The sequence below is a fragment of the Cotesia typhae genome, unplaced genomic scaffold (assembly GCF_013202065.1).
Source record: "Cotesia typhae breed Kobodo isofemale line unplaced genomic scaffold, CoteBio_Ctyphae contig_48, whole genome shotgun sequence".
Classification (NCBI taxonomy): Eukaryota; Metazoa; Arthropoda; class Insecta; order Hymenoptera; family Braconidae; genus Cotesia; species Cotesia typhae.
Genome location: NW_027423756.1, coordinates 12383501 through 12405342, shown reverse-complemented (window position 1 = coordinate 12405342; position 21842 = coordinate 12383501). Strand labels below are relative to the sequence as shown.

At 31.0% G+C, this 21842-nt stretch overlaps 2 protein-coding genes across 3 annotated transcripts; both read left to right on the top strand.

The window, feature by feature from the left end:
* Positions 1–36: 36 nt before the first annotated feature.
* LOC141529943 (mutS protein homolog 4) lies at positions 37–5746 on the top strand. The gene is made up of 14 exons (XM_074246739.1): positions 37–320; positions 568–712; positions 795–865; positions 975–1123; positions 1203–1387; positions 1494–1615; positions 1685–1902; positions 1970–2164; positions 2234–2420; positions 2521–2657; positions 2918–3021; positions 3172–3607; positions 3673–3881; positions 3942–5746. Exons 1-14 carry the CDS (start codon positions 200–202, stop codon positions 5518–5520), a joined length of 3858 nt encoding a protein of 1285 aa, XP_074102840.1. The 5' UTR covers positions 37–199; the 3' UTR covers positions 5521–5746.
* Positions 5747–5963: 217 nt separating this feature from the next.
* Positions 5964–21733, top strand: LOC141529939 (uncharacterized). Of its 2 annotated transcripts, XM_074246734.1 has the most exons (18): positions 5964–6106; positions 6228–6361; positions 6544–6644; positions 6863–7147; positions 7207–7344; positions 7433–7597; positions 15647–15778; positions 15889–16032; positions 16107–16224; positions 16306–16448; positions 16604–16742; positions 16803–16893; positions 16971–17106; positions 17262–17401; positions 17481–18066; positions 18158–18380; positions 18533–18645; positions 18715–21733. In XM_074246734.1, exons 2-18 carry the CDS (start codon positions 6253–6255, stop codon positions 21280–21282), a joined length of 5331 nt encoding a protein of 1776 aa, XP_074102835.1. In that variant the 5' UTR covers positions 5964–6106; positions 6228–6252; the 3' UTR covers positions 21283–21733. The 2 variants fall into 2 exon arrangements, with proteins under 2 accessions (XP_074102835.1, XP_074102836.1); XM_074246735.1 differs by lacking the exons at positions 5964–6106; positions 6228–6361; positions 6544–6644; ... (1 more) ...; positions 7207–7344; positions 7433–7597 and adding exons at positions 9722–10326; positions 14841–15524 and having other exon boundaries at positions 18715–21731.
* Positions 21734–21842: the final 109 nt, after the last annotated feature.

Genomic DNA, 21842 nt, shown 5'->3' with positions numbered 1-21842 from the left:
TTAAAAAATGCGCAACTTCATTGCAATCAAATTTTCTCGCGCAGTCGCATTGTTAGTGTCGTTATAAGCAATTTAAAAATTAAAAAATTAACACACCATTCTTAAGATTAAAAGCTTTTAGTCAAAATTTTGATTATTTAAAAATAAAATAATTCTTTAATATATAAAATATTATTTTTATGATAAAAATTATACAAAAATGAACGTGATGAATACGGAAAATTTGGGAGGTCGAGGTAGAGGAAGACGTGGACGAGTACGAGGAAAAATCGGTACATTGGGAACTATTCAGCAAACAGTTAATATATTACCAAAGTATTGTAAGTAATTAATTATTAATTAATTAGCTAACGATTATTAAATAAAAAATAATTATTAATAAATAAATGAAAATTAACTTAGCAGATATTTGATAATTTTTAAAATTTTAGTAAGAAATAAATTATAGCAAAAAAAAATGTAATAGTGAAGTTAGTTGACAGCTGTCAATTTTTTTAAACTTTATCAAATAAAATCAAAAAATGGTCAAATTAATGGTAACTTTAATTTGATACAAATAAATCGTAGTGATTCATGAAGCTAGAAGACCTTTAGTGAATCTTGCTCCATCAAGTTCGAGTACAACAGTAACCCCAAAAGTAGCCAGGCGAGGATACGGAACGACATCTTCATCTGGAAGAGGGAGAAGTTCCGGACGTGGTAGAACTACTGAGTAATGATAAATTAAATTCAATTATTAACTTTATTTGAAACTACTTGTTCAGAAATTATCAATGTAAAATAAAAATTTATAGTTTTAGTTCGGGTACTGGGAGGATAACAACGTCAAGTATCTCAGATGTTCAAGAAAGATATGTAATAATGGGTAATTTATTTATTTATTTATTTATCAAGCAATGAAGTATTTACTTATTTAAAATAATTCAATAATTGTCCAAACTAAAAATTTATGATTCAATTTTCATATATATTAGCAATTACCTCTGGCCGTGGTGAAGCTAGAGGAGAAGTTGGAATGGCGATCATGGATGTCCAACATCCTCACATGATAATTTGTCAAATAAGCGACTGCAACTCATACATTAACACACTTACTAAAATACATACCTACAATCCAGTCGAGGTATTTTTTATTTATTAATATAAAAATACCTGTTTAATTATTTAAACCCAATTACATAAATCCTGTTTTCTTCTTTCAGATTATAATGCCAGACACAATGTGTGAGGCTGGTAATAATCTATACACTACAATTCGAAAAAGATTTGAAGATACAGACATTTCTGGAGTCAGTCGCATACATTTTTCTGATACAATTGGTTTAGAGAAAATCAAAACTCACTGCGCTCCAGAATTTTCATCCATTGAACTTGCAGTTCATCAAAAGTATTAAATTAAACTCTATTTACTTATAATTATATTAATTCCGGCTAAGAAAATTGAAAATTTTCCATTAAAGGGAAATTATTAATTTCGATCCGATTTTTTTTAGATATTACGCACTTGCTGCGACAGCAGCTTTGATAAAATACATAGAATTTATCCAACATGTTCAATATATGCCCCAGTCAATGCGCATAGAGTACGAAGGGTCTCAAAATAATACAATGATTGGTAAAGTATTTTAAAATAATAATTAGCAAGTATAAAATATAAAATAAAATTTTACCTCCAATTAAACAGACATTGAAAGTGCGCAGAGCTTGGAATTAATTACAGCTCATGGAGGCCAGCCAAACTTTTGTCTTTTTGGAGCTCTTGATCGTTGCTCAACGCCAATGGGCCGGAGATTACTGAGAGCTTCTATTCTTCAGCCTTCTTGCAACGTTGATACTATAACTGCCCGACAAAAGTGTATTGAAGAATTCGTCAATAATCGATCAGTCTTTACAATTACACAAGTACTTATAACAATTTTCTAATTTCTTCTTTCTTTAGTTTGTTATTTTCTGATTTTTTTTTATTCAGCCTATCGTTCGACGTTTGTACGGAGTCAGTCGCCTTCTCAGTTTAGGAATAATTTCACTCGAAGGCGATTCAATTCAAAAAGCTGAAAGAAATCTTAATTATATATTGTTGTTAAAAAATACTATTGATATAATTCCTGAATTAAAAGCAGCCCTGAGTACTACTCAAGCGGCTTTTTTTCAAAAAGTTCAAACTGTAAGCTTCTTTAATTAATTGTAATTCTTCAATCAGACAATTACACAGCTGATAATTTAATTTATTCAGGATCTTGAAGACACTCGGTTTGAAATGATGAAAGAAGCAATCTTGAAAATCGTCCACGAAGACGCGATGTCTTTGATGGGATATTCTTCAGCAAACATGCAAAGATGCTTTGCTATTAGACCTAATATCAGCCAGCTACTAGACATTGCTCGACAGGCCTATTGTGAATTAATTGATGACATGCAGTGTAATTATACGGGATATAATATAATTTTGTTGTATTTTTTATTGATAATTTATTTAAGGATGGAATTTTTTAATTTATTTTATATTATTAATTTTTACAGCTATGGTTTTAAAATTGGGTGAAAAATATTCACTTCCATTGACTCTAAGTTGTAACATGTCTTTTGGTTATCATATTCAAATGGATATATCAAAGCGTAAATTTAAAGAGGAAAATTTGCCCAGTGAATTTATAATGGTAAATAATGATACTGAATTTAACTGACATATTTTTTTATAATTTTATAACAAATTAATTTAAATAAAAAAAAAATGCTTCTAAAAATTTCCACTAATAATTTTTTTTTTTCAAATTTCACACGTGGAATTTTTTAATTAAATTTTTTTCATAATCATTTTATTGTTATAAAATTATAAAAAAAAATTTTTAATGTTTGCTAACTTTAGTGTCATTGACAAATATTTATTATTATTAATTTTTTTAATCTGTAAAATTAGCTAAAGAAACAGAGAAATTTGGTTCTCATGACTGTAGAACCACTTGTTGTGATGGGTACTCATTGTAAAGATGCTTGTGAAGAAATTCACATAATGAGTGATGTGTAAGTTTTTTACATTTAATAAATCTTAACTTATTTATTTATTTATATACTTATACGCCAATCGGCTTTATACCCATTGGTAATACAAAATTAATTAATTAATTATTAAGATTTTTTTAATTGGCAAAATTTTTTTTTTTTATTTTATAGAGTGATGATCGAAGCATTGACCGAAATAAGAAATCACATCGGCTGTTTGTTCCGTCTAAACGACAATATTGCAGAACTAGACCTCGTGTTGTCTTTAGCTCAAATCAGTTCTATATCAGATTATGTAAAACCAATATTCGAGTCAGAGCTTGAAGTTCGTAACTCAAAACATCCTGTGATGGACATACTTGGAGTCGAATCTCCAACACCCAATGACATAATTGCTTCAATTCACTACAATTATCACAATATAACTGGCCCGAATATGGGCGGCAAGACAATTTACTTAAAGCAAATAATTCTTTTGCAAATAATGGCCCAAATAGGGTGTTATATACCCGCTACAAAAGCTGTGTTCCGAGTTGCTGATCGAATATTCTGCAGACTTGGAGATCGAGATGAAATTGAGTTCAATGCGTCGACTTTTATGCTTGAAGTAAAATAAAAATACAAGAGAATTAAAAAAAAGTTGTAAAATATACTTTTCATTTTTTTTTACAGATGAAAGAAGCGCAGTATATTTTGCAGTCTATCACACCCCAGTCGTTAGTAGTTTTAGATGAATTAGCTAGAAGTACCACAGTTGAAGAAGGAGCGTCTATTGCTTGGGCGATAAGTAAACAACTTTTGAAGACACAAGCATTTATTTTCAACGCTACGCATTTTTTATTTTTATTAAAACTTGTTGATCTGTATCCAAATGCTACAAAGTAAGATATTAATAATTTTTTTATTTTAATATTTAATTAAATTATATTTTTAAATTTCAGTCATTACATGGAAGCTCTTTTAAAAAACGATGAAATTGATCCTCTTCAAAAAAGACTTATTTACACTCATAAATTAAAGCAAGGTATTTCAAAAATAGATCATTACGGAATAAAATTAGCTCGATCATCAGGTTTGCCTCGAAGTATTGTAGAAGAAGCCCAAGAATTAGCCCTGAGTTTTTCTAAAAATTTAAAATTCAAGCAAAACGATATGACTGAGCGCGAGCGTCGAGTTGTTGCTCAGCGTAAAATAAACTACGACGCGATGATTGCAATATACAAAGAGTTTTCAAAAGAAATTGTAGATACTGATTACATTTATCAGATAATGAAGAATATTAAAGAAATTGATTACACTGGTTGTGAAGTCGCAGATCAACATGAGCAAGTTTCGGTCTTGTCTACTTTGACAGGGAGAAGGACAGAAACAGCGAAAAAAAAACCAGAGCCCATGAGTCAAGAGGAATTTAAGAAACCTCAGGTAGTTCCGCCTCAGGTGGTCAAAAAAGTAGCTTTGAATCAAGAAAATATTCAACCAATCAAAAGATTTTTAGTTCCTGGATCAGAATTCGAAGCTTCGCCGTCTAAAATTCCCAAGCTCGCTTCACCTTTGAAAACTTCCACTCCGTTTTCTAAAAAGTCAGTCGATGTAAAGCCACTTGCAGAGAGAAATTATGACCAAAGTATGAATTTACATTTAAGTTCACTTACTAACAGCAAGAAAATATTAGCGGATCCTTTTAACGATCCAAATTCTCCGCTTTTTATTCCTAAATCACAGCCAACTGTATTTAATCCGTCGCAAAATTATTGTCTGTCGGAATTACGATCGCCGTCTTTAGCGAAAGATAAATCGCGGCTTACTTATTCAAAGGTAGACCCGCGTTATCACGTTCCTAATCAGTTCTACGGGATTCAGAAACTCTTCAAGCAAATAAGCTTGTCTCCTGAGAGCAAACGCAAACAGCAAGAATCCTCTGATATGTCATCTAAAAATCAAATTTCTTCAGAGACTTTGACTGAAAATTTTGCGAATGATCCAACGGTACCCAGTACTTCAAGGACAGAAGTTCAATCATTCAAAATTAACACTTCGACCTGCAAAATTCCGGAAGAATACAGTTACATGCGTCACATATTAAAGAATTTACCCTGGCAAAAAAATACGGAGCAATTGAAAGACGAAGTTAAAACGGTATCAAACAAAGTTGATAATTTTTACTTCTCTTCGGATGTCGTGACGAGGAATACTAATCTTCCGACGAATGATCGGGAGAACATAGAGCATCTGTTGAGGTATCAATCACCGTCAAAGTCGTCTATTGAGGACGTTAATCCTTTGGATTTTTGTCAAGTAATGACCTCTGGACCCTCGGACCTGGATAGAATGCTTTCGAGAGAAATAAATCAAAATCATTACGAATTGACTCCGGATACATCGCAGACTTCGGTAACTACTGCTGCAGCACGGATGCTTGCGAGAAAAAAAGAAGCTGAAATTTTTAAGTTGATCGAGGGAGATGCTTTTAATGAAGAAAGCTTTCTATGTTCTGATAAATCTTACATAAGTATTGAATAATTTATTTTATTTTATTTGTTTTTTAATAATTAATTAGTTTATTATCGTTGAAATTTAGATTTTAATTTTAGTTTTATAACATTTGAAAATTATTGATTTTTTTAATCAATTAAAATTATAAAAAAATTAACAGCTGTCAGCTAACTTCAGTATAATTTTTTTTTATTTCTTATCTCTACAAGAATTAATTTAAATTTAAAAAAAAAAGCCGCCAAATTTGCCACTACAGAGGTCGCTAGTGTTAAATTCTCATGACATCTTCTGGTAAATATTTTAAGGATTTTTTTATTTATCATAATAATTTGTAACGTCATTTTTACAACTAAAATGTTGTTAAAAAATGACGTTTGTTGTTCTAATAATACAAAAATATAATAAAATAAAATAATAATGATTCTATATTTTTTAAAATAAACAATTGATGTTTTCCGTGTGAATAGTGATTAAAATAATGTTATTTAAATTGATTATAGTCCAATAGGTTATCTCATATTTAATAATAATAAAATAATGTCAATATTCAATCTCCACAATTGAAAAAAAGTAATTAATAAAACAAATGAGTAATTACTTTTTTTTACTCACTGTAAGTATATATTTATATACAGCGATACTATTAAGAATGACTGAGTGTCAACTTTTACGATACAATTATATTTATTATTTTATGACCAATTAAATAATTTATTTTATTTTTCTTCCTCTAGCTTAGATGATTTAAAAAGCTGGAAAATGTTAACTGAACAAACACCAGAGACAATGTCTGTGTCAACAGACTCAGTACCACTTAGTTCTTATGGTTTTCTTATTTTTGATGACAGCCGTACTGTGCTAGTGACAGGTGAATTTTTTTTATTTATTATTATTGCTCATAATTTTTGTTTTTAATTATTTTTGCTAATTTTATAAATTTTCTGTGAAGAAAAATGAAAAATTTGATATTTATTTTTTTTGACAGAAATTTTTTTAATTATTGACATTATTTTGATAACTTTTAATTATTTATGTAATAATTATTTACAGAACACAATGATGAGTCATCGGAGTGGTTATCGGCACCTGTGACATTGATTCAGTCGAATGATACTCAAACCAAGTCATCGAGCAATTTATCAGCTAATTCGGTAATTAAAAATTTAATGACATTGAAATTGACAGATACTTGAGAATTTTTTTTATTTTTATTTAAAAAAAAATTTTTTTTTAAAATTGCATTTATATTTTTTTAGAACTTTTTTGCTAAATAATTATAAAAAAAATTCTAATGTCAATTCACTGTATTTTAAAATTTAATGAACGTAGTTTTATTGAAAAATAATAATAATATTATGTATTTTTTCAGTCAATAGTCCAGTTGAGCTTAGGGAACTTAATCCACGCAAACAATTCACAACAGACATTAATTCAAAACCAGACAAACGTCCCGATTCATGTTGACTTGAATGAAGGAACAGACGAAGAATTCTTTCCAAAGCAGCCTGATAAGGCTAAAGTAATAGAGTCTACTGGTATTTTTTTTAATGACAATGGGTTCAGTGAGAACTATAAAAGATTTATACCCATTTTAAATAAAAGTGTTAGTAGGCCACGTGTAGGAAGACCTCGTAAGGATGCTGTTTCGACAGAAGTAAGAGAGAAATTTCATAATTTATTTTTAAAAATGTTTATGTAATTATTTTATTATAGTCACCTAAAATAAGTATAAAGTGTGATATTTGCGGAGAAGAATTCTCAAAACAAACACTTTATCGGAAGCATATGGACCATCATGCCGAAGAAAAGCCTCACCGGTGTCCAAAATGTCCGGCTTCTTTTAACATACCTGTAAGTTTTTTGTACAAACACGACAATTAGTAACTTTAATGAATGTTAATTAATATGATAATGTGCAATCTGTTAATTATTTTTCTAGACAAACTTCACGCTTCACATGGCGACGCATAATTTGGGGGAGCCGAAGTGTCCCGAGTGTGGCCGAAAATTTGCTAGAATGGCAAGTCTCAAATCTCATTTGGCGTTACACGAGAAGGAAGAACATCTTTTTTGTAAAGAATGCGAGGACGTATTTTCAACGAAAGTAAGTAATTATTTATTTAGATAAATTAAGTATGACCAAGCTAGCTTCTTAGACTTCCACAAATATTAAAGTAATTATTGATAATATTTAAATTTATTCTATTGTTTAATAGTTCACAATACTGCAAAGTTTCTATTATTTATTGTTAAGATAAATAAAATAAAATTACTCAGCAGCTAAAATTTAAAGATTGATAAATAGCCTCGTAGACAGTTTAGTTGGAATAAAATATTATCATGAAACCTACAACAGAAAGAGATGTAATGTCTAGAGATCTCTTAAATGTAGATGTTCTACAGGGAGTTTAAACATTCCATTCTTGCGATTGTACTTTAAGTGGAAACTCTTCCGGTTCTCGGAGCGCATTTTATCATGACAAATGTCCCTCAAAAAGACCTTACTCTAAACTAAGATAAACACTGAAAATTAAAAAATTTTCAAATTATTTTTCTCAGAATTTTAAATAGACCGTGGGTTGATTCCTTGACCCTGCATATCGTCTCTTTTATCTGTATTTTAATGCGGTAGTAACATTCAATCGATATAAATTTCCTATCAGCAATATGAATACTAGACTAGTTATAAAAAATAATTTACTAGATATATATTAATAATATTATCCACACAAACGATCAATGATATTGTCCTTCGATAAATCAAGGATAAATAGATGTGCGAGAGTAACTAAGACGATTAAAAGTGGGCTATAGAACAACTACTGTAAGTAGGCGTAAAACAGTCAGCAGTACTTGCATAAATGTATTGTATTGCGTAACTAAATCGTATGATCTCACTGATCTTAGAAGAGAATGCTGTGACAAGTGTGTTATTAAATATACCCGACAAATTAACCAATTATTTAAATTACCGCATTAATATTACTTTTATTTCGCAGCTCATTGTTTATTTTATCGATCTTTTGCGACACAACAACTTTCATTAGTTTATTTTTAGGGAAAAAAAAAAAAAAAAAAAAAAGATTTAAAATCCAGATTTGTATTTTTTACTTTAAAAGACAAATGTTTAGATTTATTACACCCGAAAAATTAAAGAAGAGTGTTTAAAACACATGTGCGTTCTATCCTCAGCCTCCAGGAATCAAGTCGTTAAACTTTATACCAGCCTGGTACAGCTACGACCAACAGAGCTGATGAATTTTCAGAGAATCTGGAGAACTGTTATGCTACACCACTAAAAAAATATTTAAAATAAAAGCAAGAAGTTAAGGAAAAAAAAAAAAGAAAATAAATATCATTTATAAATATAACTGCGTTTAGTTATATTTATCCGTTTAATCCACCAAATCTCGAGATTTTTTAAAACAATCATTAAGATCTCCTCTTTATTTCTATAACTCTGTATTGGAGTGACATCATCAGCGGTAGGATGATCATAAAAACCGTGAGTGGCTGCTCAGCTGTTGCTTTAATACTTATGACACTAAATTATTAAAATTATATTTTATTATTTTCTTTTTAATCAAAATTTTTTAATTAACGTCTAATTATTTTTATATAACGCTACCTACTTCAGCTAAGAAAAAAATTTTCTCAAGACAGAAAAATTTACTTCTGTCAAGAATTAAATTTTTTGGAGCAAGAGGCTGGATTTTCTCAAAATAAGAAGAATTTTCTTGACTTAAATAAATTTTTTTCGATCAAGATACGGATTTCTTAAAGCGAGAAAATTAATTTTGTTGGCATAAGTAAAATTTCTTGTGTCAAAAAAAATTTTTTTTTCGCTCAAGAAAATAATTAGGAAGAAATTTAAAATTCTAAAAGCTTGAAGAATAAAAGTGCGACTGCGAAGAAAGCCCGCGAGAGATTGAGGAAATTTGAAATATTAAAGAAGAAATAGATAGAGTTTTATAAAAAATCGAATGAATGAATGAATAAATTAATTGTTAGGCAATTTGTAATTAAAGATAGTTGAGTAAATCGGTAACGATGACGCTGGCTCTTTATATTAGCAGCAATGTATGTCAACTAGTAAACTCTGTTGGTGTCATGTGTGTAGTATTGGCGCGTGGGTAGTCGGTGCGATTATTTTCTTAGGAGAATTACACACACCCTCGCCACTGTTATGTTGCCCGCATCAGCATCAGCATCACTACAATACGGCCGGACTCCAGTCAGCATGCCGCTAAATAATCTGTAACCGTCCCCTCATCTGGCCGGCCCGTCTTCGAACATATTTGAGCATTCTATATGTATACTTAAACACATTTGGGTAGTCGGTGTTCGGTGTTCGGTGTGGTACTTCTGGTGTAACACGAGTGCGGTGAGACTTGACTCAAGTCTAAGTAGAGAAACTGCCAACAAGATGTATATCCTTATTATATTATTGCATAGTATATCATAGCGTGAAGAAGAAAACGAATCAGATAAATAAAATTAAAAGTTTAGAAAAAGAGAAAGAGGAACAAGAAGAAGCACAGCTACCAAAGAAGTAGTTTACGGGAGCCCTGTAGTGAAAAATAAGACCGCGTGATGCACACACGTGCTTTCTACCCCTGACAGTTCATTCACGTGTTTCTAATATTTTTTTTTTACATTATTTATTATGAAGTGGATATTTTATTATTTATATATAGTGTACAGTGATATCAGGAATTATTTTTAAATTGTGCTGTGCTTTAAATAATATTATTTTACCGGAAGTTTTGCTGTGATGGTTCGTAATTTTTTAAAAAAAGGCAAAGGCTCTTCTCCGTTAAATTAATGTCTGCTGTAGGTTATCAAACTTTAACCTTTCATCAATTATTCTGTTAATAAAATTCAAATCGGATTATTTTTAGTTACCATGGATTTTTAAGCTAGTTAAAATGAAAATTAAACCGAGTAATAAAATTTCCAGCAGGAAATAAATTTCTATTTCTAGAGTATGACCTTATAGTAAACTATTAACTTTTTTAGTTATTATACTACTGGTAGAGTAGATTAATATATTTTTTTTTAAATACCGCCGGTTAGTTATGTGTGGAATTAAAAACTACGATAAAGAGTCTCATCACTTATCGGAGTAGCCAGTGCAAACGTCCGCTCTTTATGTCTTATCATTTTTTCCTCCATACTAATGAAATACTACGAAGAATATCACATTTCCATGGGATGTAATCTTCTTGACAAAAGCTTCGAGAGTTAACGAGTCCATCGAACTTGAATGCGTATATGTTACTTCCTTTCACATTTAATTCAACTACATACTGACAATCAATAGTCATTCATTATATGATAGTATATCAATTAAATATTATAATTATTTCATTATATATGTATTTTTTTTTAACTTTCATTGTCATTAAAAAATTTATCGGTACTCTTGAAGAAGAAATACAATTTTTTTTTTTTTATGAAAAAAATTACTTTAATTAATATCAATAATTACTTTTTTAACCGTGGACTCTTCTTTGAAGTGAAAAAAATTTTTTTAGCATTGTAAATAATATTTAATTAACAAAAATGGAGAAAAAAAAATTTTTATCAAAAAAATTTTTTTGACACTTGAAAATAATCAAAAAAAAAATTATTTTTTAAAGAAATCATGACAATTTTTACTTAACTAAATTATTAATCAAAATTATTTATCAAAATATAAATAACAAATTAATAATTAATCTCAAAAAATTTTCAAGCAAAGAAATCTCTGCCTGAACAATAATTTTCCTCTCAGTGTAAGATATAATGAATAATTATTAAAATTTATTGATTGTAATTATATTCAAAAAGATAATCGCAAGATGCATCTTTACCTCGGTGGTCATTTACAACCACGTGATCATATGGGGTCAAAAGCGAAAACTGGTTTCGGTCCATCGCGACGTCTCGGTGCCCAGAAATTCGCTGACGTAACGCATGAGGTCGTTTTATGTGCAAGAGGGTTTGGGTGCTTCAATCCAGGACCCAGGACCAACGGAGATCCTTCTGAAGTTATAAATGTTACATCCTTGCTTTTTAAGCCTCTCCGTTTTTTTATTATCCATAATTCTTTTTTATTTTTACGTTTTTATAACTTTCTTATGCGGAACCTGAGGGCGACCTAAAACTGGCCGATGAAGAAAAGCTTTGTGTCGCCGGATGACAATTTAGAGCGGTTGACATTCTTCCTTTCCCTCTCGCGTCGTACATCACTCCCTTCAGTTTCAATACGTATAAATAATAGATTTTATTTATCCTTTTTTTATTTATCTCCTTTCACGGAGCCGAGACTCGCAAAAAAATTTACTCCCGCTTGTTATTTAAGGCCTGCATAATTTTTGCTACTTCTCTATTCTCTATTGTGGTGGTACCGATCCAGCCCGGAGTAGAAAATAACCGAGAACGTGACTGACTCGTGACTTTGAAGCTGAATGTGTGCACCCACGACTAAATAGCTCCTTGATGTAATATGTAACATGTAAGGCGGCGTAACGCCTAATAAAATGTTCCCTTATCGTTCAATACGCGGTATTAGATGCAAAGCAAAGCTGCAAGACCTTTTTAATGGCATTTCCAGAGTGCAAGTACTAACTATTTTTTATTTATACTCGATTGTACTCAGAGTTGTGTTCCGGACTCTTTCTTCTTTCTTTTACATTGAAAAATAAAAGCATTAAACGTTCTTTAGATTGATTACTTTCCGGGCTGTGTCGCGTAATTTCTCGCCACTTATTATACTAAAAAAAAATTTATTTTTAATTAAAATAAGCAATTTTGTGATAAGAAATTTATTTGTTGGAAATTTTAAATAAGTTTATTTTTCAGTTGAAAAAATAAAATTGTTTAAAATTTAAAAAAAAAATTTATTTCTCCTTATAAAAATGCCCATGTTATTTTAAAATAATTAAATTTTTGGTAATCAAAATCTTTATTTTTTTTTTTTTTTTTTTACGACATTTTTTATCATAAATGCGCTGTAAAAACAATCAGAATAAAAAAAAATTAAAAATGTCAATTTTTCTCCTAGATATGGCCAAAAATCGGGTCGGCCTCACTTGTAAATAATTACCAAATTTTTTAAGCAATTTTTATTTTTTTTTTTTTTTTTTTGGGTAAAAACTTTTTAATGAATGAAATAGTTTCATTCAACTTATCCAAAAGCAATAAAATAAATATTTTTTATCTTCCAATTATGAATGGCTGTTTTATGACGAAGCTCGTATTTGGTAGCCCAATTTTACCCTGCGAAAGTTAATGAAAGTAAAAACCGCGTTAAAAAAAATTTCACTTAGAGCATATTCATTTTTAAAATGAATAATTGCGAAGTTGAGAGTTGAGGTGAGCCTTTTAAAGGCATCAGCGGTCCCCTGATACGCGAATATTGCCATAAAGTTGACGTAACGCTGCGTAATGTATGGAGGAGGAGGAGGAAGATGTAACGAGCAAGAGAGAAGAATATATAATAATCGTATGGCTGGTGCAAGCGACGATGATCAGAGACCGCCGGTTGATTCCGCCACGCTCAGATTCCTCCTCGTGTGCCATGCCGCTTTATGAAGTTTAATGGCATCTTTAAACTTCCCAGAATTTCGCTAGTAAATTATTTCATTTAAAAATAAGTGCATACAAATTTTTTTTATCTCTTTCTTCACGTTGTTGTTTTTATAGCTCTAATTTTAAACAATTACACACATTATATTCTTGAAGTTAGAATTATCATATCTTAAATTATTGAGCTGGAAGATATTGCTAAAAAAAATAAGAGGTTCCTTTAATTCTTGAGGACCGGGTTGGGCGACTCTGAATAAAAGAGACCTATCATCCAATCTGTGTTAGCTCCGTTATTATCGTACAAAATACAAGACTTTTGTTGAACTTTCATATCGATAACCGGGCTATCATTTTTTTTTATATTGTTTTTAAAAAAAAAAAAAAAAAAAAATTTTTTTTTTTTTTTGTAAAAAATTTCTCAAAATTAAAAACAAAAAAAAATTTTGAAAGTAATAAAATAAATTGCAGTGATATTGTAGATGAATAAATTCCGAAAAAAAAATTTTTTTTTCTAAGCAAAAAATTGAAAATAAAAAAAAAATTTTACGGTAATAAAATAAATTGCAATAATATTATTGATAAATAAAATCGTTGAACTTTACCGATAGAATTGCACGTGTGTACTCGCAAAGCTCAGTCGAGTTTATAGTTATATTAATAACAGCTGCTATTAACCCTGAAACAGAATAACAGCGATGTAAAATAGGAACTGATGTAAATTCCATAGTTCAATTTATATTAACTGTTGTTATTTATTCTATTTAATTATACAAATTATTATTTGACATACTGTCACCAATTGTTATCACTTATCGGTTAATATTTAAAATTAACCCACTTATCGCTAAACTAAATTATCAAAACTGTATTATAATATTTCATAATATTTTAAAATAACAAATATACTTTTTATTTATAACAATTATCGTTAAAAAAGTAAACTATCAAAACATAAAGTGTGCAAAATAATAATAATAATAATAATGATGATTATCGGTCTGGTTTTAAGATAACTGTCTCTGTAATTTTATTTTTTGCGCTCTTTATTTATTTTCATTTCTTCTTTATTATTGTAATTATTTTTTATTATATGTACTTGCAATTATTTATTTTTAGACTGTTGCGCGTGTGTTAATTTTTAATAAATTATAATAATAATATTATAAATTACAATACACAAGAACTTTAATGAGACTGTAGAGTAACATCCACAAATAAAGATTTACACTGGACGTTAATTTTTCGTTCAATGATATATTACACCGCGCAATGAGTCTGCTTGACACTTGACACGACAATTGGTCTGTGCTAATAATTTAACTTACCAACACTCGTTACTACGTACTGAATATGTATTCACAATTACTTGAATTATCAATATTATTTATATGAATCAAAATTTATTGAAAAATAAATTACTGTAAAAAATTATTGTTATCTTGTTAACCATTGATATTTTTAAAAAGATAAGCTCATCAAAGATATTAGACTCATCAAGAGCTTTCATTTGAGTACCCACATCAATTTTTCATATATTTCATATATTTGTATATATTATATATATATGAAAAATATATCAAAAATGCATGTGGGTACTTAAATGAAAGCTCTTGACGAGTGTAACATCGGGATGAGCTTATATCTTTACAAATGTCAATAGTTAAGAAAGTGCAAGGTCCCTAGTAGTTAATAATTTAATTATTATTATAAATCCATGGTAATTATAAAATACAAAAATATATATGATAAACTAATCTAAAAATAAAATTTATCAGCAAGTGATTTAATTATCGAGCAAATCATCGCTGAGAAGAAGAAGAAGGAAGAGTATAAAAAGAGGAGATTAAAAGATCTAAAAAAAAGTTTAGATTAAAAAATAGAGGAAAAAATAACAAACAAAAATTAAAAACACAAGTTCAGAGTTTGTGTATGATTATGATGCCCTCGTGGATACTCACCGCAACTCCGTTGGATTCAAATGAACAAGCATACAGAGCGTTACTTCCCAACGAAGGGTCTCTTCTCTGCCTCCGGTTCGTCTGGATTAATTAAACCGTTCACTGAAACAGCCGTCGATTTATTCCAAAGAAAAGACAATGCATTTAATTAAATAAATAAATTAAATGAATTCCAAACAAAGTGTTCCTATGTGTTCAAAATCAATCGTGTTCAAAATTTTTATTCCAAAAATAAGTCTGCTGATTAATTAGTACTGCTGAGGACGTATTAAATAATTTATTATGAATTTTTATTGTTTAAAGTAAATTAATATGAAAGTCAAAATGAAATGATAAATAATTAAAATAATTTATATTTTTATAAGACATTGCCTGCAATCAGATTAAATATTTGCGTCCTGTACGATGACGCTCGCTGTTGATTGTATGAATTTCGCGCTTCTAGTCATTTGCTCTCGAGTATTTCATTTTGCGCTTGGTCTTAGTGCTCATTATTACAAGGTACTAATTTTCTGCAAATCTGTTGGAATTAAATAATTAATTTGATAAAATTAAAAAAAAAAAAAAAAAAAAAAAAAAAAAAAGATTATTGATGAATGAAACAATTCATTTGAATGTTACAGACTCAACTGGAAGCACATTTGAAACTTCACAATGAAAAATGGTCAACGGATGACGTAAAAAAGTGCAAGCTCTGCAACAAGCAATTTACTCAGCCTGCTCTTTATCGCATTCACATCCGAGAACATTATAAAGTGAGTATTCTTAAATTTCGTCTGTATTCTTAGAAACTTGATGTAGGAATTTAAATGCGAATTAATATTTTATCATTTATAATCATTATTATTTTTTTTTTTTCTATTAGTTGCAGACGAAGATGGTCAGGCATACAAAAAGAGGGTTGACTAATAAAATAATGTATAAATGTAAAATATGTTTAAAAATTTTCCAAAAACCCAGTCAATTGATGCGACATCTCAGAGTACATACAGGCGAAAAACCTTTTTCGGTAATTTTTTTAACTTTTAATTAAAAATGATTTTTTAAAGAATTATTTTATTAATAAAAATATTTTTTTTACAGTGTAATATTTGCAATCGATCATTTACACAAAAAAGTTCTCTCCAAATTCATAAATGGAAGCATGTCGGTCTTAGACCGTACCATTGTGACCAATGTGATTCTAAATTTAGTCAAAAAGGTAAAACTAACATTTTTTATTCTTAATTTTTCGACAAAAAAATAAAATAAAAAATTTTAATGGAAACTATTTATATTTTAGGTAATTTAAACGCGCATATTAAAAGAGTACACCGTCAACCAGATGACGAGACGATTTATCCCTGTTCCCAATGTACTTGTGCTTTTAAAAAACTGGGAAGTCTAAGTATACACGTAAAAAAAGCCCACGAGATTCCTATAGAGGTACTTAAAAAAGTATATAATAATAATTATAATTACATAAGCCATAAACAGCTTAACCCTTCAACTCAAGTACTCTTTAGTATTTTGCTTTCGAGAACTGAGTGAAAAAAAAAAATGATTTGATATAATTATAATAAAATGTATTAATTTTTTAGTTGTTTAAAAATAAATGTGATAATTCAGCCTCGGACTTGAGCGATAAAAAGCCCGCTGATACAACAAGCAAAAGTGATATTTTGCAACAAGCTTTGAAGATTTCTGGGCTGTCGGAGAAAGGAAAAAATCCTAATGCTGGTATATTTTATTTATTTTTTTATTTGAAGTATTTATCAATCGCTATTTAAAAATTTTTAGACAATTCGGATTCTCCAAAAGTTAAAGGAGCTAAAGAAGATGTCCACAGTTCTTTTGTAACTCTATTGGATAGAACTGAAGGTTCTTTGAGGTATTAATAAACAAAATTATAAATTATGAATTAAAAACTTGTTAAATTAAATTTACAAATATTTTATAATTTTATAGGAGGTATGTTACAATAAAACAACGTAGCGTTGGAAATATAAAATGGTACTCGTGTTCGTATTGTCATAAAGAGTTCAAAAAACCATCGGATTTAATTCGTCACTTACGAGTGCACACTCAAGAAAAACCTTACAAGGTAATTCAATAAATTTTTCATATATTTATATATATTATATATATGTAAATATAATATATATATGAAAAATATATCAAAAGGTCATTAGTTAATTTTTAACGATTTAAAGCTAGAAATATATTTTAATTATATTAAAAAATAAATTTAAATTTTAGTGTTCGTACTGTTGTCGTTCGTTTGCTTTAAAGTCAACGATGATTGCTCATGAGCGTACACATACAGGTACCAAAAATTACAACTGCGGGACTTGCGATAAGAAGTTTACTTGTCATAGCAGTTTGAAGGCTCATACCAGGTTATAATACATAAATAAATAAGCTATATTTATTTACAAGTCCCAAGCTTTACATTTTTTTTTTCAATTTTAAATCTAGAACGCATACAAAACCCCACAAGTGTAATTCTTGCGGTAAATCATTCAGTACGAGTGCTGTATTAAAGAGTCACATGCAGAACCACGCAAAAAAGTCAAAATTGTCAGCGGATGCAGAAGCGTTGATGCCGCAAATTGTATTGGAAGAGCCACTGGTGATAAGCGACGCTGGAGACAAAATAAGTGTTGCTCATGTTAAATCCAAGCAGTCTGGCGACGATAGCAAAGACAGCGCTGGCAGGCCTCACAAGTGCTGGGTTTGCTCGGCAGCATTTAGAAAAATTAGCCACTTGAAGCAGCACTATCGACGTCACACCGGAGAACGGCCCTTCAAGTGTCCGAAATGCGAGGGCCGGTTCACCTCCAACAGCGTCCTCAAAGCTCACTTACAAACTCATGAAGCTTCTAGACCTTACAATTGCACTGTTTGCAATGCCAAATTTTCTACTCAGAGCAGCATGAAGCGACACTTGGTTACTCACAGCAATGTTAGGCCCTTCATGTGCCCTTATTGTCACAAGACCTTTAAAACTACTGTTAATTGTCGGAAGCATATGAAAATTCATAAAACAGAACTTGCACAGAAGGTAAATTTTTTTTTTTATTGTTATTATTATTATTATTATTATTATTAAAAAATCAATGGTTAATAAAAAAAACAATTTGTTTTTTTTATAGCAGTTGGAAAAACAAAAAGAAAAATCTGCAGAGATTGTCATACCTAATAAAGAACCAATTTCGACATTAACAGAGAACTTGACTTTACCAGAAGATATTTCAGATACTTTCCAGCCCAATATGAGTTCTGATTTTACTCAAGCATTTAATGATCAGTTTACTACTATAGATGTTGATAAAAATAAATCATTTTTGAGTGATGATAACCGTACAGAAACGATAGGTAATTATTTTAATTTAAATTTAAATTAATTTTAATTTTTTTCAGTTTTAACGATTATTATTATTATTATTTCTTCTTTGACTTAAAAAGCTGTCTTATTATTATTATTATTATTATTATTTAACTATTAATAAATTCATTTATTTTTTTAGAAACTTTACCAGAAGTCAATACAAATCATTTAGACTCAACTCAAACATTACATGCCGACGAAACTGGTACTATTACATTACCTAATTATACAGGCGATCAAACATTGAGTGCAGTAAGTAATTTTGTCATTTTTTAATATCTTAATAACGTTTTATAAAAATAACTAAAATATATTTTTCAGGAGAGCATTCGTGAAATAGAAGAAACATTAAACCAACAATTATTCAACATTGGTATGAATCTAGGATTGGGTACAAATTTATCCCGCCAGATAAGTGAAACAGATGTTCCACTTGAATCTCGTGAGCAGCCAGTACTAAATATAATGTACGACAACTCAAAGACCCTTGATTCATCCGAGAGTATCAATACAAATATTTTCCCACCGCACTTTGACACCTTTGATATGAGCCAAATAGCTCTTCAAGCCGACACCGAGATGGACATCGGAATAAATTCAGCTAACTCAACAAGTATGGCGAGTATTTTGCCAAAATCAGCTCAAGAAGCCCAGCGACTAGTCCCAGTTTCAACTTGCAAAACCGAAATAATTACTTCCGAATCCCGTCAGTTAAAAGAGCGTCACCTTCTCGTGAATTCCATTCAATCTTACCCAGATTTGACTAAGCCCGTGCAGTCTTGCCCCAAGTACCCAAAAATAATCGCTAAAGCCGACACTACCAACCAAACAGACCTTCTGAGTCTAAACAGCGAGTCTAATGACAACTCAGTAACATCGTCTTTGCTGAAGCCCATGGAAAGTATCCATCTGACTTGCAGTTACTGCGACAGACCGTTCAGTTCATTCGAAGATTTAAAAGCCCACGTGGAAGGTCACCTCTCGGGATTTACGACGAGCGATTCAACAACTGCCGACAATAATATTAACATGGAAGAAAAAATATCTGAAAACAGCAACGGGGGATCTCTGCAGTGTCACATGTGTTCAAAGAAAGGCTTCGACGTAAACTCTCTGAAAAAACACTTGCTAACTCACCGAGGAGAGAAAGAATTCCAGTGCCTGGAGTGTCCGCTGAAATTTTGCACCAACGGCGGACTCAGCCGGCACTTAAAGATCCACGCTGGAAAAAAAATAGACTCCTGGACTTGCTCAGTGTGCTTCGCCTCGTTCTCCACGGAGAGTCACTTAAAAATTCACTCCAGCACTCACGATGGATGGAGCGCACATATAGAGCCCGACAGTTCGCAAAAAGATCCTTTAAAAATAGAGCCGGACTTGCTGATAAATCCCGACTCCGCTGCGTCTGTATCCGAGAAGCTGCTGTTTGACACAGTAGTTGAGCAGAATTTCCTCAAGAATTCCAGCAACGGCCTGCCGGAGAAGAAGGAGTACGACAACAAATGTAAGTACTGCCCAAAGACATTCAGGAAGCCCAGTGATTTAATTAGACACGTAAGAACGCACACTGGCGAGCGGCCGTACCAGTGTGAGCACTGCGACAAGAGTTTCGCCGTGAAATGCACGCTGGACTGTCATATAAAAGTGCATACAGGCAATGAAAAATTTTCTTGTCACGTTTGCAATCGCCTGTTTGCCACAAAAGGGAGCTTGAAAGTCCACATGCGCTTGCACACCGGTTCAAAGCCGTTTAAATGCTCGTTCTGCGACTTGCAGTTCCGGACCTCGGGGCACCGCAAGGTCCACCTGCTCACCCACATGCGCGATGATAAAAACGTGGGAAATTCCTCCAGCAAACGCAAACAGAAGTCGAGTAAAATTCAGGTGATCCCGGAGATTAAGCTGGAAGGCGAGCTGAGTGAGGAGTCTTTGGTGGACGTTACTCAGGCGACTGAGTTCTCGAATCTCGATACTATCACCATTGACGCTACCGGGTTGGCCGATCAATTGACTTTCAATGCCGATGGGACTATTTTGAATAACAATTCGATGCTTTCGATTAACGAGAGCAACCAGCTGGTGGCTAATTTGCATTTTTTAATCGCCAATGGACTAGTTACTATTCAAACTGACGAGCACGTGTTGCCGCAATTGGGTGTTGACAATCCGCACGGCAATGTGGGTGTTAATCAGGATGAGCATCAAAGCCAGAGCGAGCACACGCTAGTTTCTTCCAGGTTGCTGGGTTCTGACCAAGTTTCTAATCTCTCGGGTAGTAATTTAGTTATCACGCAGGTTAATAGTCTTGCATCTGATCCAGAGCGCGCGGCGCAATTGCAATTGAACGATTGTATGCTGGTTGATTCGTCGGGTAATAACTCGCAGGTAGTCATTGGAATCCCTGCGGAGTCTTCAGCAGCTGGTTCTGCAGCAGCTTCAATTATTCCCCAGAAATTGAGTCCGAAAAATAATTCTAATTGTAATTTAAATAGCAAAAGTCCTAATAGCAGCAGGGAGTGCGATATTTGTGGGAAAACTTTCGGGAAACCCTGCCAAGTGCAAAGACACAAACGGATTCATACCGGTGAGAAACCTTACAAGTGCGAACTGTGCTCCAAGTCCTTTGCCCAGAGGTCCACGCTGCAGATGCACATGAAGCATCACACTGGAGATCGGCCTTGGGCCTGTCCTCACTGTGATTACTCCTTTACGCAAAAAGGAAATCTTCTCACTCATCTCAAGCGCGTTCACCAAATGATTGACGAAATTGATAAGAAGAAATTGAAGACTACCCAACATATTGTTAATAAAGTTATGCAAAGTAATATTCAGAGTGATAATGGAATTCCGAATTTAGATAATATTTCGCTAGTTGAATTGCTAGAGTAATTATTTTATTACTTGCATGTTTACTTAAGATTATTTTATTTTTTATTTTTAATTTTTTATTTTTTATCAAATGTTACGCTTTCGCTTTTTTTTTAATCGTCTTGAAAGTCAAATATGTTATAAGATGATTTTTTGAAAAATAAATAATTCAAGTCTTCGTAATATTTATGATAACAATCAATATAATTGAACAATTTTTTTTTTTTTTATTTTATTAAAATTACTTGTCAATGTGACGCTTAGAAACTATGAAAAGCAATAGACTGAATTTAAAAAATTTTAAATGTAAATAGAGTTCTTTTTTATGCCACTTATAAAATATATTAAAAAAAATTAAGTGTGTTACTTGTTGAGTAAAAATTAATCTTTGATAAAAAATAATTGTTCTCTAATTAAGTTAAAAAAATATATTTTTTAATTTATGTGTTCATATTAACTAAATAAATTATCGCAACAAACTTAAAAAAAAAAAAAAAAAAAAAAAAAAAAACAATTGTAATTATTTACAAGTGGGGTCAACCCATGCTAGGATGTTAAATTTTTTTTAACTTCCCCAAAAT